This window comes from Phaseolus vulgaris, chromosome 9 (genome assembly GCF_000499845.2).
Source record: "Phaseolus vulgaris cultivar G19833 chromosome 9, P. vulgaris v2.0, whole genome shotgun sequence".
In the NCBI taxonomy this organism is placed as follows: Eukaryota; Viridiplantae; Streptophyta; class Magnoliopsida; order Fabales; family Fabaceae; genus Phaseolus; species Phaseolus vulgaris.
Window position 1 is genome coordinate 16685917 of NC_023751.2, and position 18024 is coordinate 16703940.

The 18024-nt window shown below is 34.9% G+C and overlaps 1 protein-coding gene across 6 annotated transcripts; it reads left to right on the plus strand.

Annotated features, from left to right (window-relative positions):
- Positions 1 to 475: 475 nt before the first annotated feature.
- LOC137820638 (protein EMBRYONIC FLOWER 1) lies at positions 476 to 7143 on the plus strand. 6 transcript variants are annotated; one of them, XM_068624814.1, is made up of 7 exons: positions 476 to 806; positions 1778 to 1983; positions 2750 to 3135; positions 3212 to 3319; positions 3470 to 4827; positions 4930 to 6588; positions 6680 to 7143. In XM_068624814.1, exons 2-6 carry the CDS (start codon positions 1889 to 1891, stop codon positions 6562 to 6564), a joined length of 3582 nt encoding a protein of 1193 aa, XP_068480915.1. In that variant the 5' UTR covers positions 476 to 806; positions 1778 to 1888; the 3' UTR covers positions 6565 to 6588; positions 6680 to 7143. The 6 variants fall into 6 exon arrangements, with proteins under 6 accessions (XP_068480915.1, XP_068480914.1, XP_068480917.1 ...); XM_068624813.1 differs by having other exon boundaries at positions 6683 to 7143; XM_068624816.1 differs by having other exon boundaries at positions 509 to 816.
- The last annotated feature ends 10881 nt before the right edge of the window (positions 7144 to 18024 follow it).

Here is an 18024-nt window from a genome sequence, read left to right on the forward strand (position 1 = left end):
GGTTTGGGACAAGGTGGAGATGTGTCTGCTGCAAAATATTTAGGGTTAAAACTTAAACGCTCCGTATTTAATAAATAAAAAAAGCAAATAAAAAACAAAAACTTAGGGTTTCAAATATTGTCCCAGTCCGTGTCCAATTCCACCCTCTCACAGGCACGGTGCAGGGCACGCACCAATGAGAAGCGTTTAATGTGCAAAGGGCATGAGCAGCACTTTTAACCTTGGATGACACGACAGGCACAAATTAATAAATGAAAACGCTGAAAAAGGGAGAGCGTGAAGCACACGCGCGAGTACTGTACCCGCCTTTTTTTTCACCTTCAGCCTAGGGTTTCCTCGCCGTCCACAAAGCCCATTATAAATGGTTAGCGATAAGAGCCGCACATCGCGCCACGTGTTCGTTTTTTATTGGCGGGAGCTTTCTCTCTCCTAACACACTCTCTCTACATCTACAATTTCTATGCATATGGATCCTACATAAACATGACTCGCTACGGGTTTTTTTTTTAATATACAAAACAAACACACCTTCTTCCAAGGACAAGAAGATAAAAATTCTCTCTCTCACTCACTCACTCTCTCTCTTACTCGCGCATACTCTCTCTCATCCGAAAGAATCGAAAGCCCTCTCTCTTTAGGGTTTCTGAGTCCTTCTCAGTCAAATTATGCTCGCACGGTAGGGAATCGGAGCTCAGAGCTGCGCCAGGTAGCTCAGCCGTTGAATGCGCTGTCCTGCGGTGCGGTTTCATCGCGGAGCCGTTTCGAATCGGCGAGGAAGTGGGGGGATCGTGTGTGGTGGTCCGCAGGTGAGTTCGGGTGGGCCTTCGTCTCTAGATTATTCCTTTTCGTCCCCGGTTTTCAACTCGGTAATTGATTCCGTGTTGATCGGGGACCGGTTCTTGGATGCTCATGAGCGTGTTTTGATTTGTTTTAGATATTAAGGTCACTGTACTGTTTATGGTGTGTCCACTTCAGCTTTTGCTTTGCTTTGCGTTTCTTTTTTTTTTCTGCGTCTCGCTTTATTGCTGCCATTTCACGCTTTTTTTTAAAAAAAAAATTTCACTCTCGTTTTTGTTGCTCGTTAATTCTTGCCGCGTTAATTTTCGTTTATATCTCGACAAGAGGTGATTTGTGTTGGTCGGTGAACCCTAGGATTTAGGCTTTTGTGGATTGTTGCGCTTCGGTTCGTCGTTTGGTTTCAGCTCCTTGCATGTGTTAATGATGTGCGTTTTTTTTCTAACACCGCGTTAATTCGTACACTGAGTATTTTCGCTGCGAGATTACCAGTTTTGCCTTCGATTTTGAAAAGCCCTAGCGAGATGCTTGGTATTGTTTGGTGTATGAATGCTTAAGTCTGTGAAGTGATTGTATGGGCGGTATGGCTTATTTTCTGTGCTGTTGCGTTTCAAATGTTCAATTGTTGACTTTGAGCATCTTTGTGGTTGTTTTATCGAGTGGAAAACTAGGGTTTAGGAACTTTCATAATTTTGGAGGTTGTTATTTTATGTGATTAATCGTTGTGTATGAGGTTGTGGTTGGTTGTATACAACTTTTTCGTGGACTTTGCCCTTGCTTGACTTCGTTTTCCTTTTCATTTGTTAGCTGATTTGCATAAACCCTAATTTTATACAAAGCTTGGTTAAGAAGTGTTTTTAGTTTTTCCTTACATTTCTAGTGTTACTCTCGTTTGATTGACGACGTCTCTTGACTTAATTGTTTTTATCCTTTGTTTCCATTTCAAGTTTAATAAATTTAAATTGTGTAACTGTGTTGGCAGGAAACTCTAATTAATCTGTGATTCTAGCTGCTTTGCTTGTACTGTGAGGATGTGCATGCATAGCTGTGGAAACTCATTTGCAAGGTGGTTTTAAATACTGTCACTGAGTTTATGGGGTCGTATATTCATATTGACTCAATCTCCATAGATCTTGCCGAGTCTACTCGCAAGAGGGATGCAGGCAAATGTGAACATTTCTCCATACGGTATGTAGGCCTTGATGCTACATATTCTTATTGTCCTACTAATTTTGTCAGGAGATGAAGGAGAGGGAAGCAAATTTGTGTTATACAGCTTATTTCTGTCATCCACTTAGTCCATAGTATCTTGTAATTGATATCTACAGTTTACTACATCTTCTTCTTATTAGACGAGATCCTAAATTCCTAATGTATTTGTTGTTCACCATAGTACAACTACAGTGTCATATATAGATGATTGCAACTAGTAGCACTGTAAATTTTATTGCAGCTAATAGCAGTTTAAAGTTGATTGTAATTATTAGCAGTTTAAAGTTCAAAGCCCATCGATTAATGCATTGCAATCATGTCTCATTAAGAATCAAATAGGTGGTGAATGCCCAACTATAGACTTTTAGATTTTACAGAATTATGTCGGTAAGTGTTAGTTTTCTAGTGGATTTAAGGATGTATCGAAGTTCAAAACATATATGCAATTCCGTAGGTGCTTTTGGTATTGTTCCTTAATCAAAATTGGAATTTTATCTCAGTAATCTATGTTAATCTTAAATGCAAATCTTTTTTGTGCAAATTATTAATATAAACTCCAATTCTGATTTGACAGCAACATGAACAAACACAAAGGAAGTGCATCTAAGTTTTGTATTATATTGAACTCTTTCATCAACCAAAGAAGAAAACTGAAATTAAATTATCTCTTAAATCTAGAATAAGTAATCTTTCTCTTGGTTCCCTTTCAGGATCCTTAACACTTACTTTATTGTTAGTGCAGTGGATATGTGTCTGAAATTCGCAAAAAAGACTGGAAAATATGTTGGCCATTTCCAGTACATGAGTGTGACAAACAACCGTCTTTTTTGCCATTAGATGCACCAAAATATAGATGTAGGTGTTGCCAAAACTCTGCACTAGAAATTGCTGCCAAAGACATCCAGAAAGACGACCAGACAGACTTGGATTGTTGCAGTACTGAATGCAGATCTGGTAGCAATTGCAATAATGAAGCTCTCAAGTCTGGTATTCAGCAAGATCCAATGCTTGATGCTGTTGAGAGAAGAGAAATTGATCTTAATACTGCCCTGAACTGCATCAATGATTACTTGCCAAATAGTAATGAGAAAGGCAAGAAAGCTGGAGTTGTACCTAGCAGAATAATTGGTAATTTAAATATCAGTTCTATATATCTTCTTTATCATTTTTCAGTATGCCTTTTGATTTTCTGTGTGTCCCCCAGACCTTGACAGTGGCTTGGAGGATAATCTCAACCACCAAGTGACAAGTGTTCCATCACCAAAAAAATATCCAGACCTCACACCACCAGAAGTGCACACTACTAAGAAAGGTAGGTTCAACAGAAAGGGAGATAATGCAATCAAGTCAAGCTGCACTGCTTTTATTCTTTTGTATTACATAGGTGACAGATTTCTGTATATTATTTTAGTATGTTCTTGATGACTGTAATTTACATAAAAGTTGTTTTTCCCTGATACAGCCTGTGAAGGTAATGAAGTTTCTTTTCCTGGGCTTTCTAGCAATCTGAAATGCATGGAGAAGAGCTCTTCTGAGATGTGTAATGGAGGAATACCTGCAGCCAATCAATCCCAGAATGATTTAATAAAAGCTTGCACAGTTTTTAGGAAAGGAGCAACAATAATGGAGGAGGTGAACAATACAAACGATCACCCAACTGGACCTCCTATTGAATTAGTTGCTTGTAATGATACTGCACCTGCAGGAAGTATAGACAATACAATTGAAAATGATTTTCAGGATCATCATTCGGAAAAGTCCACTGGTTTGTCTCGTAGGAGGCCTCGGAAGGTACGCTTGATGTCTGACTTATTAAGTGACAATGGTGACTTGAAGACTGAGCAAAACTTGATAAAAGAATCTGTATCCCTCGGTACTTCCCATGCCTCTGCAGCTTCACAGGCACAATCAATTTTGCTTGGAAAGGTGGATATTCAAGAAGGTTTGACTTTGACAAGCACAGGTCCGAGTAGAAAAAGGAAGTTTCCTCTGGATGAGGTACGGAGACCTACAAGCATGGGTTTTCAGAGGATTGAAAATGAAGTTCAGAACTCACAGGGAGTTATAAAAACAACTGCTACTCTTTTGGATGCTAGATCCAATTTCAAATATGTACCCAAGGGATTAGGTTTACAAGATGTCACAAAGGGCCACTGGAATAAGACTGAAAGTGAAAGAAGCCGTATAATCAGCAAGAAGAAAAACAAAAGGATTCAAGGTGTAGATAATCGCTTGATTTCTGAGCAACCAGTAGGACAGCACAGAGAAAATGTAGAAACCATGGATACCACCGAAAATGCATACGCATCTAAAACTAATTCTTCTAGATTAGTTCCTCTTGCATTCACAGGCAAAACGACGGATAAGTTTCCTACTCACTCCCTGAGAATAGAAAATGAATTCAATTTGTCCAAAGCAAAGGGGAAAATGCTGCAAACTGACCCGGAGCTGGATTCTTTTTCCTGGCAGAAAAATAACATGCTTGTACAAGATTCCTGTGCATATTCAGGGGAAAAAGTCAGGTCTACTATGCCTTTAACAGTTCCAATTCCTTCTGCCCAAGAGGTGCTAAATAGAAAAGGACTGAAAGAGGGACTTCATCTTTCTCTAAACAATTATTTGGTGGATGCAAATGTTTACAACAAAAAATGTATTCATCAGATTGAAAGTCGTCTACCTTTCTCAATGCCTTTTCAAGATGGAACTTCCAAAGTACCACAGCTTAAGTGGAAAGACAGTGATACTGATGTCTTTGGAGGGCAAAGCATTCCTTCCAAGAACCCGACCAATGCTCTTTCTGGAAAAGCAGTTCATTGCGAAGTAAGTGGCCAGAAATCCCCTTGCAATATTTTTTTTTTCAACTGCAAACCATTTTGGCATCATTAAGTTTAAACTTTCTGAGAATATAATTTATTTTTGCAGGAAACTAACAGTGCAAGAAGCGCACAAAAAACTATTGAAGCTGTGTACCAACTAGGTTTTATGAAAAGATACAGTGAACAAACCCGGGAGGTGTCTGAGCAGGAAACGCCAGATGGTATACCCATGGATATTGTGGAACTCATGGCGAAGAATCAGTATGAGAGGTGTCTTCCTGATGTAGAAAATAGAAGCTCCATATTAGAAAAACCCTCTCTTGGAAGGAAAGGACAGCTTGCAGGTGGGTCTACTGTACAAAGAAAAGGGGAGATGAGCTTGTTGAAAGAGGGCCAAAAGGAGAAACCTCAGGGAAAACATAAGAAAAACAGCATGATCGCAAGAGGAGAGAATGTGAAGCCTAGCAAAAGAAAGCCTGGTCCTTACTTTACTCCATTTGATGGAAACAATTTGGGAATGAATAATCTCTGCCCACCTCAATCCTCCTTTGGACTTGAAGTTTCCCAGTCCCAAAAGAAGCCATCGGGTGGACTACAGTTTTCAGCTATTGGTTCTACTCAGCTTGGTAGTGCTCAAAATTGCAGGTTGAATGGGAATTTTGAAGAGCGTGGATCCCCTAATGCGACTTTTCAAGCCCCTGGAGGATGTAGCTTACACAATAATATCTTACATCAGGATGATGAAGCTTCTCGCATCTGGGCATCCTTGACTCCAAATCATGTTTCCCCAGGATATGATTTACCCAAAAGGGTTGTTTCTTCTCAGCATCCTAGTTGTAACATGAACTTAACTTCTCTCCAATCTGGTGCATTTCATAAGCAAAACACGAAGAGGGATACTGATCTTAACTACATGAATCTGAATGCTGCTGGACTAGAAAAGCTTAGTAGGAATATAGGTTCTGAAACCTTCAGCAGGATGAATGGAGAATATCCATTTCCTTGCAAACATAGTGGAATGGAGCCTCATCAAAATTTGAGGGGATCTCTTGATTTGTATTCTAATGATACAATACCAGCCATGCATTTACTCAGCCTTATGGATGCTGGCATGCAGTCCCATACAGCCTTTGATGTTGGTGTCAGTACTCAAATGCTTAAAAGGCCCTCTTATCCTGGCGACTGCAATACTAAGTTGGAGATTGGTACATCTAAGCCCCCTGGTACCATGAAAAGGTCATCTTCTGATTATTGCAGCAGAAGTTTCTTATCAGATAAGCACGGTTGTTTTGTTGGCCCTCCAACCTTTGGTGCATCTTCATCGACCCCGCATGAGAAGAAATTAGTAAGAGCTACTGGTTTCAATGGTCAAAATCCAACTAAGTCTGGAAAGAAAGAAAAGATGAAGAACTCCATGTCTACCCTGCAGAATAAAATTGGCAAGCAAATTAGCTGGCCTCATAATGAAACAGAAACATCACTGCAGCGCAAACCGGAAGTTAATGGTAATCATGAAACCCCAGTGCCATGTAAAATCATCCCTGGAAACACATGCATGGTCAACAGGAATCCAGCTGATCTAACTATACCAGAAACAGGGAATATCTATATGATCAGAGGAGAAGATCTGAAATTTGAAAAGAGTATTCCCAGAAACAGGCTTCGCTTTCCCATTCCATATGGATACAAGCAGCAGAAGAATTTGAAGGGAACTAAAATGAAAGAACATTCAAAACATTGAAACCCTTCCTTATTCCATAATCTGGTAGCTTTTCAGAATCTCCTGAGTTTCATTATAATGCTATGACTTTATTCAAATGCTTGTATTTGATACACCTTATTTTCGCTGTCTTAAGTAGTTCAGCAGGTGAAATCTTTACATGGAATCTGAGGATAGAAAATGATTTTCATTCTCTGCCTAGAAGCAGACTTTTGACTTGGATACTGAGATTGGCTGACTCGGGGAGGGGTTGATTGGATGTCATTCCGAAAGCCGAGTGATACATAAAACAGACACTGAAGGCCGTTGTGCATCTATTTAATGAACCTGTTGTAATTAGTATTAATGTGAGCAAAAAATATGTTCTTCGTTTATCATGTTTGTGTCGTAAAATCTATGGGGAAGCGTAGCGGTAGCTCCTTAAAGTATCAGTTTGTGTCATAAAAGTGTACTGGGAAGTCTCAAATTAGCCTCGTATAGACTTACTATAATAGTGTGGTTACAATTCATACAAGTGGCAAAACCAAGGGGATAGATATAGTTTGTGACTAAGATTTGAGTTCCTTCCCTCAACATAAATTTAGATATTGACATTTTATATCCCACGTTTGTACCCATTCCCATCTCTTTTGGTGCATATTTATGAAGTTCCTATGTTGTCACTTTAGTAAGATTTATTTCGTTCATCTAAACTTTTATTTGGTGGTAGTAACTAGCAAGAGGAGGAAAAAGTAGTCGTAAATGTACCCTCATTTTGTAAAACTAATGACCTTTGTTTTGCAAATGGGATCGACCTTTGTTTCTGAAGAACATTGCTCTTATGGAAATCACAACAGAACAATGTAAATTCACTAAGCATAATTAAATAAGGAAAATTCACTGTCTAAATGGTTAAGCATAGGAAATAAACACATGTATAACTTCTTTTCTACTTTGGATTGTGTGATTTTCGGGAACCACTGGGCAGGGGAGAATTAAGTTGCATAGCTAAGGCCTTACACGATGGGAGGATGATTAAAGTTTGAACCCGAAAATAGAGGAACCGCTGAAGGAGACAGACCTAAGAATGAAAAAAAAAAAAAGAGAAAGTCAAATAATTGATATTGATTTGATTATGAAATTTAGCGCGTATATAATTTAGTCTTAAAATATTGAATATATTAATTTGTAGCCCTTTAAATTAGGTCAGCTTTATACTGAAATAAATATTTTTCAGAAAACAATAAATTAGTTTTCAAATAGCTTTAACTAACTTTTATTTTTTAATTTTTTAATAAATAAAAATATTTGTAGTAGTATAACCGGTTAAACTAATGTTACTTTAATAAATAAAGTTAATGTAAATGTTAATTTTATCTACTTTTAATATTTATCTTTATTTAAATTTATATTAATTAAATCAATATTAATTATATTTATTGTATTATTTATTTAAATTAAGGTTAAATAAATTTATACTAACATGATATATCTTTAACATATATTTAAGTTAGTATTGATTATTTTTAATATTTATTTAAATTAATATTAAATAAGTTGATTCTAATTTATATATTATAAATTTATGTGTTGTTGTGACAATCGTGTTTGATCGATTAAGTTACTTTAATTAAAATAAATAAATAAAATTTAAGAATAAATTATTTTTAATTAAATCAATATTAATTAGAATCGATCTTTAAAAGCCGATTAAAATGAATTAAAGTTTATAATACATTTCATGTTATGTAAATTCTACACTACTAACTAATGTTATTAATAGTACCAGTTGTTTAATTATTGTCTTGGGTTAGTATATATATATATATATATATATATATATATATATATATATATATATATATATATAAAAGCTTTCATAAACTAAATAAAAAAACATATTGTCAACGCTTAAGAATGGGTTTGTATAATGTTTAATAAATAAAAAATCAAAGAGTTTTAATGATCAGCATTTCTTACTTTAATTTGCCCACTCCCCATCCTCTTGAAAGCATGAATATTTTCTTTAGAATACATTCATTTAATATTTATGCAGTCTATTTCTGCTTCATAATGTTGTAAATACACTATTTTTGTAAGTTATCTCATGATAATATATCTTTCATCATAAGTATTATAATTATTTTTTTTCCATATATATTGTAAGAAATAATAATAATATTATATAAATTTTTGTTGATATCAAGTTACTGTTTAACAGGCGTAGTACCTAAGCTAAACAAAATTGTTTACAAGAACTAAAACAAGTAGATCAGAAAAGACAGGTAAAGCAGAAAAGAGAGTAGCAGGTTTCCAAGATAAAAAACAAGAGACCAACAGTAACTGTGCCATGAAAAATTAAGACAAATATAAATTTTTAATCTTGATATATCCATCATTCCATGCTCAATAAAGAAGGATTCAAGTTATGTTGTTGACTAACCCTAATAGGTATCTCGCGCCATAAAAATGATAATAATTATATTATTTTAATTAGCAGAATTGCAGGTGTTCGGTAAGAACCGCCAGACGCAAATTAACACGCGGTTATAACCTTTCTGGTTCAGACCATTCCACATACATGCAATCACTGCAAAAACAGACTCTGCTTCTTTAATTCTGATATTTCTAAATAATTTCCTTTTTCCTTTCTTTATTTTCACTGATCACTGTTTCACTCACTAGATCAGTTCATCAAGGGATTCGTCAGTTTTATAGCCTATTGTCGTTTTTTCTTTCTGCATATTAACTCTCTCATTATATATATATATATATATATATATATATATATTATGTATATATCAAATTATAGATGGTAGTTCTCTTTTGAATCTTCCAGGAAAGTGTTATAAATACAGCAGTTTTGGTGAGAATGTTATGAGGACAGCTGTAAGCTTTATGAAGTGAGATTTACACATTAATAAAGAATCATTTTCAAATAAATTAATTTAAAATGAAATTACATGCAAATACAAAAATGATTCATATGAGCTAGTTTAATAAAAAAGTTATCACTTAACTTACTGTATAAATCATTAATTCAAAATTAACAAATTAGAGGTTGTATGTGTGGGATAAATTAAGAAAATATAAATGATCTCTTTACAATTATTATTCATAATAAAATATTATATTATAATAATAAAATAAAATAAAATAAAAGTTATAATGAAATAATAGTTGAGGTTGTAATTTAAATGTAGAGAAAAGTGGAAGTGTGAAATTATGAGTACTCTAGTTATTACTGGAACAACCATTTGTCCACGCCATGTGATTCTTTGCAGGTGGAATCGGAGGGCAACTGTTAAATAAAAAAAATAAAGTATGGCTTATAGCTTTTTTGGATAAAAAATTTAATAGGGCAATTTACAAATACTTTTATTTTGAAACTAAGATAAATTAATGGATGCAGTATTTGTGCAACCAGAAAAGAAAAGTTTTCTTTATCGTGTGCGTAGAGCCAAGATGTTGATCTTGTTAATGGTTTTAAGAATTTCATGCACAATAATAAGTTTTTATTGCTTGAGTACTTAGCAGAAAATCCCCACTTTTTAGCTATAAGTAGCAGTAGCAGTTTCTTCATGGTACACAGAAGCAATCAGTGGCAAAGCATGAGAAGGTCTGGTTGTTTGTTCTCTTCATTGTTGAGGAAATTAATTAACAAGAAAGAGAAAGGTGGAATTCATGGTTTGAGCAAAGACAAAAGAAAAGCTTTGTACCATAAAAGGCATGATGTTTCTGAAGAAAGTAAATACCTACATACACTACCTAGCTACCTTATTGACAAGACTTGGATGAAGAAATATCAAACATGTAACTCCCTCTATTTATGAGATAACAACATCAGTGTCTGCCTTTTGGTACAACTACAACTAGTTCATATATAGTCCTTCTAGACTCTATTTCACCCTTTTTCTGATTCCCACTCACACAATTATAAGTGCAAACATTACAAGGATCTATTTCTTGTTTGGATGCAATAATAATTAACCTCATTAAACTGTAGGATTCGTATGCTGCATCCCCATCAAATGTTACATCTATATTCAAATGCCACTCGCATGCACACCCTCTACAGTTGAATTCAATCTCTAGAATTATTAGGTAAGCACATAAAAATAACATTTCAGGCTTTAGGTCTTTTCTTGTTACATCAGGGAAGATTATACATTCCTGTATTCTCAATGAACAACTATAATCCTTTGCTTCTTGGTTCATGATGAATATTTATGCGTGTGATCAGTAATATATATATATATATATATATGTATGTATGTATATGTATATGTATATGTATGTATGTATACTGTTCTAATTTTTGTTGAATTAAGGTATGAAGATGAGGCTTGCATGAGTGATATAGAAGCCACTATGTGATAGCCAGAATAGGCCATTATTCTTCAACCTACAAAGTGAAAGTGCTGTGTGGTGTGTGTATTTACTTTTTACAAGGTTTTTTCTTGTTCTATGATTTAGATATTTCTCTGCGTTTGCATGCTCCGTAGATTGTACAGAAGAGAAAATGAGTCGCACTATATGAAATGCAGGAAAAAGTTATTATGTCTGCAAATTCTTCGATTTAACATGGTCTATATGTGTGAAGACATTTTGATCATATATGTCCTTATTATGATGTAAAGTTACTATCGATGTAGGTTAAAGTACATAATTCATTGAACTTTAGAAGAATTATGATCATGACATTGGGAATATCTGCAAGTTTTATAACTAAGAAAAATAGTACGCGCAGGTAGATTTGGGCCAGAATACAACCATTTTCTCATAGATCAACATTAACAAATTTGACGCGTTTATTGATTCGGCATATTTGCATAAAAAATGTTCGTAAGGATTTACCATAATGAATATTTAGACGTGCATTGAAGCACGTGAAAATCTAGATAAAATTTTGAATAATGATAAACACTCCTCATCTCTAAATACATTTTTAACATATTTATTACCTTTTTTTTCTCATCCTATCACATCATATATAATTTGTTTTACTTTTTTTTCTGTTTTATCTATTATCCAAGAGTTACTATATATTGTCCATAAATAGTTTTGAAATAAAAACAAATTACAATAGTGACTCTTGGAACTATTATACGACTGGTTTTGCTTATTATGGATCAATTAATTCACAGTGATGTATATTCATGATGAGCTTTTGGAAGAATTAGAACATGGTAAGCTTAAAATACTGGGTTTTCACGTCTCATTTGGAGTTCACAGAAACCACACAGTGCTTAAAATCTCAACTTATTTGTTTCTTTATGATTCAAACCGTTGGTTTTTTTATTTAAAAGAACATTAAAATGTCCAACACACTCAATTTTTTTTTTTTTGCTCTCATCTTCAATTATTCCCTTCCTTCAATAAACTTGGTCGTTTCAAAATTCTATTGAAACGAATTATAAATTGCCACCTACACTTTCTTTTTTGGGATGGACCAACCAATACTTTCGAATCAAAGAAAAAACGGATCTTAATTAATAATTTACCCTCAACTTTTTTCCCTCCCTCTCCTTTTGTGAGAGAGTATTGAAGAAGCCTGAATAGGGCTTTTTTCACAGATGCTTCGAGAAACATGGCTACAATAACCGTACGTATTATATTCCCTCCTTTCAACTCTGAAAACCATATAGGTCCACGTACTCACTCTCGTATTCGTATCGTATACGTACGAATTAGGAACATTAATGTTCTTCTGTTGTAACTTTTCTTTTTTGGGGATCAAATTCAGCATCTAAACAGTTAGGTGAAAAAACTGCAAGTACCCAACGTTGTACGGATTGTGTTCAGAATTCGCATCTTTTGAATTCGATCGCTGTAGTTTTTAAACAACGGAGTTAACTTTCACCTTCATGAAAACCCTTCTGTCAAGAAATTTATATATTTGCTTCCATTTGCATTGGATGAAGCCACTGCAACAACTCTTCCAGAAAGTTGATGGGGTGTTCAAAAGCCTTCTAACTTCAAGTTTAAATTTTAAGTACAACACAGTTATGTTAAATATTCTAAATATATATATATATATATATATATATATATATATATATTACTGCTACATGTATCATGTACCAAAAAGAAACATAAAGTAGACAGATTTGAATTAATGGTAGCAGTGGGAAATTTTAGGTACTATTCTAAGTAAATGAAGTTGTGCATGTTCAAGTTTATAATGTTGGCATGCATGCTCTTCAGATTTTGAAGCAGAAACAAAATGCAGAACCCTATCACATGATCACGGAGGCATCAACAGCCCCACTGGTAAGTAACTGCAGTTTTACCCCAGCATGAGCTGGCAGATCCAACCCTACAATGTGCGCATCAGTGTTATTTGTACATAATTTTCCTTTTTTTTCCAATTTTGTGTAACGTATCATGATTTATGTTTGAATCTGGAAATGCTTTTGTTGATTATAAGTAGTTTTGTAAACAGTTTTTCCATAATTACTACTTAAATTTTGGTTGGTGCATATTGAAAGGAGTGGAATTATTGAATGCTTATTTTGAGTGGGTAACAAAAGGAGGTGCCACGTGCTCCTGTGCAAACAAGTCCCCCACACTGACACCTTCCCAATAAGGAGCAAGCAGCAGAGCAGGTTGTTCAACTTTATCAACCAAGTAATAATACTGCTACGTAACCTCCTCCTATATATGTATCTTATCTTATCACAATTCTTAAAATGTAGAATAAGATGAGTATTGTGATGAAGAGGAATAAACTATAAAAAAACACTGCCAAATTTTACTTTCTCCTACACCATTATGCTTATGCATCGCCTTATAATCATAATAGGTGCAGGAAAGTTATGGGTGTGTGAATAATGATTCGGATTTAGATGAGGGTAGAAGCATATAGGAGTTATGTGATTGCATTTGTATGACAGTTTAAATGTTGGAGGGCTGCAGCAGGGTGCCTAATGGTGAAAAAAAGGAATCAAAATACTAACAAGAAGGTCACATATTTATGCAGCAAAGGAAAAACAATGCTAGTGCTGCCAAATCTACCATTTGGCTTCATACGATGAGCACAATTTGTTTGTTTTTTTTGCCAACTTATATGTGTGTACAAGCCATTTCATATTTTTTAAGATTAATCAGATATCTATGAATTTGTAGTTTGATCTGGTATGATGCAGGGTTTGAGCTCGATTTTAGTATTTCGGAAATAATTTTTTTTTTAATGTAAAAGTTGGAGTAACTCTTAAATACTTCAACTAATTTAATTTACTATTTTTGTTATAAAAATAATAGGATGGAGTACCAGTGCCATGAATGGTTATGGTGAACTGGTTTTGAGTCAATTATGGCTGGGGTTAACGTGGAAGCATGGCATGATAATGGCTTTGTCCTATATTCAATGATTTCTTAGTTTGGTGTGACCCTTTTTGTCAATAAATAAAGGCAAAGTTTTACGGGAAAGGACAAACTAAAAATTAAATGGAAAGGTTCTTGCAAAAAAAGTTATATATCTTGTACTCATGCAACGTTTAATGGTATAATTTAATCAAAATGCTTATGGAAACATTTACACACTTTTCTGCTAATATATTAACTATTTTTTTCTGTATTAGAAATCCGGATATTGTTTTAGATTTATTTTATTATAGTCTTAATTTATTATAAAATTATTAATAAGATACATTTATTTTTTATCATTTAGACGCATTACTTATCCTATATCATTTGGTTCTGTTTTTTTTTATTTTATCGGCATATCATTTGGTTCTGTGACATCATTATTTAAGCTATTTAATTATGTGAGGATTTTTAAAATAAAATAAATTTTTATTTCATCAACGCAACTGCTTTTGTTGGTTTGATAAATTGTTCATTTATCACCGTAGAGACTTACCACATGCCCTGTATCATTTCAATACTTCTGGCCACATTGTCTCTTTTCCTTCCTAACTTTCCCCTGGTATTCTTATATAATATTCCCTACAATTTAAGCAATTAATCGGATTTTCAAGTACTAATATGAACATGAGAACTTTGTTTTATTGTACTTATTTATTATATGAGAATATCCGAGAAGAGGCCTAAGTTGTGTTAGAGCAAATACTTCATCTACACTTGGTTCCTGAAAATTATGTATGTTTTTGTATAGTTCGTATTATAGTTACATATTTTATTTTTAAAATGGCGAGAGCGAGGTAGGAGCGTTGGCCGAAGGCAATGAGCGATGGTGGAAACTTGATGAACACATAAAAGCGTTCTTTTTCATAAACTTTTTAGGTAGTCATCACTACAAGAAAATCATGAAATAGAAATTAATTTTAAGGATAAAAAATAATTAGTTGTTATAGTAACTAAATTAGAGATGATTTTAGAGACTAAAAAAATTTTGGTTTCTAAATTAATTTCTATTATTGTTAAATAGTTTCTAAATTGGTATCTAATTAGCTACGAAAGTTTTTGCTACCAAATTTAGAATCTAAATAATTGGTAGTTAAAACTTTGGTAACTAATTAGATACCAATTTAGAAACTAATTTAGAAACTAAAAAAATTTTTAGTCTCTAAAATGGTTTCTAATTTAGTCACTATAGCAACTAATTATTTGTTGTCTCTAAAATTGGTTTCTATTTCATTATTTTCTTGTAGTGCATGGAAAATATGGCATGCTTAAGATGGGCTAGGATGAAGGTGTTCATATCAAGACGTCTTAATAGGTGGGGAAGAAGATTCGGATTTATGAGGTTTTTTGCACTGGAAAATGATGTTAGATCGGAGAAGGAGTTGGATCAAATCTACACTGGCAACATGAAATTATATGTCAACATACCAAGATACAGAAGAGCTAGGACTGCACAAAAAGGTGGCACGTCCAATGCGGCTAGAGAGGTTAGAAAACAATACACTCATGAACCTGTGAAGCTGAAGAGTAAGGAGGTATGGAGAGAGAAAAAAGGAAAGGAAAGTCGAAGGGCTCATAACGTGAAACAATCATACGCTGATGTAGTTAGAAAAACCTCACAAGGTCAGTGGAAAGGTCTCGTCATTGAAAGTAAGTCACAAGTTCTTCCATGGATGTCTAACAATGCAGTTGGATGGATATCTTCATATCTTAACTATGACTTATTGTGTGAAGAATTTGTTAAAGGAGGGATGAGTATGGTTAAAATGAGATATATGGGAGATATCCTGATACTTTTAACACCTAAGGAAGGAGAACAGATGGAAGATATTATTAAGCTAAACAATGAATGGTTTGTAAGTGTTTTCGAGGATATAGAACCTTGGTCTAAATCATACGTAGCGGGCCATAAAATAGTTTAGGTCAGATGCTATGGTCTACCCATATCTTTGTGGAAAAAGGATTGTCTAGCAAAGGTGGTTGGAGAAGTGGCAACTCTGGTAGCCATTGAGGAAGCCACAACGTCGTTGGAGAACCTTGAGTTTGCGCGAATTCAGGTACGCTTGCTAAAGTCCTGTAAAGTAGGGGTGTCAAAGGGTTTTCGAATTAATGGGCAAGTATCCAATATAAGTATCGTTAAGGAGGAACCCAAACAAGGGGGAGGAGCGTGCAAATGTTCAGTTAATCACTATGTATGATAGCGTATCATCGACAAAATCTTTTGTTGAGGAAACGATTTTCTCGGCAAGGTCCTGTGACGACGGGGGTGAGAACGTTGATGGAGTTCTATGGCGAGTTGCAGAGGCCAAGGAGGGACGTAAAGATCGATCATTGCTAGAGACAAAACAGAAGCATTTGGAGGAATGTTTTCAGAGTGAAATGGCGTGTCAGCAGAGAGGCGGGTCTTCTCCCTCAAATAAGGTAATGTGTGAGCAGGTGTTGTCTGATGACAAGGCAGCTTTAGTTGTTACACAACAGGTCAACCCAACATGTTTGTTTATTCAAAATTCTTTGGTTAACCTAGCTGAAGGTGTATAGTTGACTAGTGCAAACACAGTTAGGCCTGTAACATGTGAGGCCCATTTACGTGGCATTAGAGCCCAAAACCAAAAAACAATGCTAACGGGTCCAGAGAACATGGGAGGTAGAGGCGGAGGGTCGTTTAGGGGAGTCGCTAGGCGTGGTGGCACCGCCAGCGACAGGAAGTGTGAAGGCATTGCAGGTTTACCCAGATAACGACAATGGAGAGGCGAATTCGTCGACCAAAATTGAAGGCACTCACACTACAAGAAAATCATGAAATAGAAACCAATTTCTATAAACCAAAATAATTAGTTGCAATAGTAACTAAATTATAGACCATTTTAGAAACTAAAAAGAAATTTGGTTTCTAAATTAGTTTCTATTATTTTCTATTATTGTTAAATAGTTTCTAAATTGGTATCTAATTAGCAACCAAGGTTTTAGAGACCAAATTTAGAAACTAAATAATTGGTATCTAAAACCTTAGTTGCTAATTAGATACCAATTTAGAAAAACTATTTAACAATAATAGAAAATAATAGAAACTAATTTAGAAACCAATTTTTTTTTTAGTTTCTAAAATGGTCTCTATTTTAGTTCCTATTGTAACTAATTATTTTGGTCTCTAAAAATTGGTTTCTATTTCATGATTTTCTTGTAGTGTCAATCCAGGTGTGATAATCAAAGTTGTAGCGATGTAGGTCATCGTCTAGAGACAATGACCCCCAAACCAATCATAACAACAGTAAATGTGAAGAGGGAGGTGGGGGCAATTTAGGGTTAGAGAGAAGGTATGATTTCATTGGGGAGGAAGGAGCAATTATGGAAAATGGGTACAAAACGCCGGTGAGATTTCGAAGGTTGCGTGCTTTATGGGAGTTGGGAGTGACAATTGTTCGCCCATGGTGGAGATCCAAGGGAGGTCTATGGTCCTTTCACTATGGGATCAGCTCTTCATTCATGTTAAGCCTATGCTCTAATGCTGAGTTTGACAGTGATATTATTAAGTGTAATAACCGACTTAGGTTCAGAGAGAATGTTGTTGAATCTATCAGGCTTTGGGATTTGGGTAAAAAATTGGGGATGAAGTGTTTAGGGGACGAGGAGGTGGTGATTAGAGAAATGGAACGTTTGGAGGATAGGGATAACGAAGTAAAGAAGCTGTCCGAGGAGGGTACCATAAACGGCGTGTTATGATAATTGTTAATATGAATATCAAAGGTTTGAGCATAAAGGGGAGTTGTGCGGCTCCTACAACATCAGGGGAGGATATCATTGGTCAGACGAGCCAATGGGAGCTACTGGTAGAGGGTAGCATGCTTCCTCAGGTGGTGGCCATTGGAAAAGTCTATCAAGAGGTCACCACCTTACATAACGTTCCTCTTTCCCCTGATGTGACGAAGGTAACAGTTGAAAGACTATGAGTAGCTGATGCTCGTGTTCCACTACCTTCAAATGAGGTAACAATTGTGGTCGATGCATTTCAGATATTCATAGATTGGCCCAAACACCTCATTCGAATTATGCCAGAACCTCTGTTAATAATTTCATTTCATTATATTAATTTATATTTATAAATTACATCTAATTTAATACAAATGTTCTTTATTT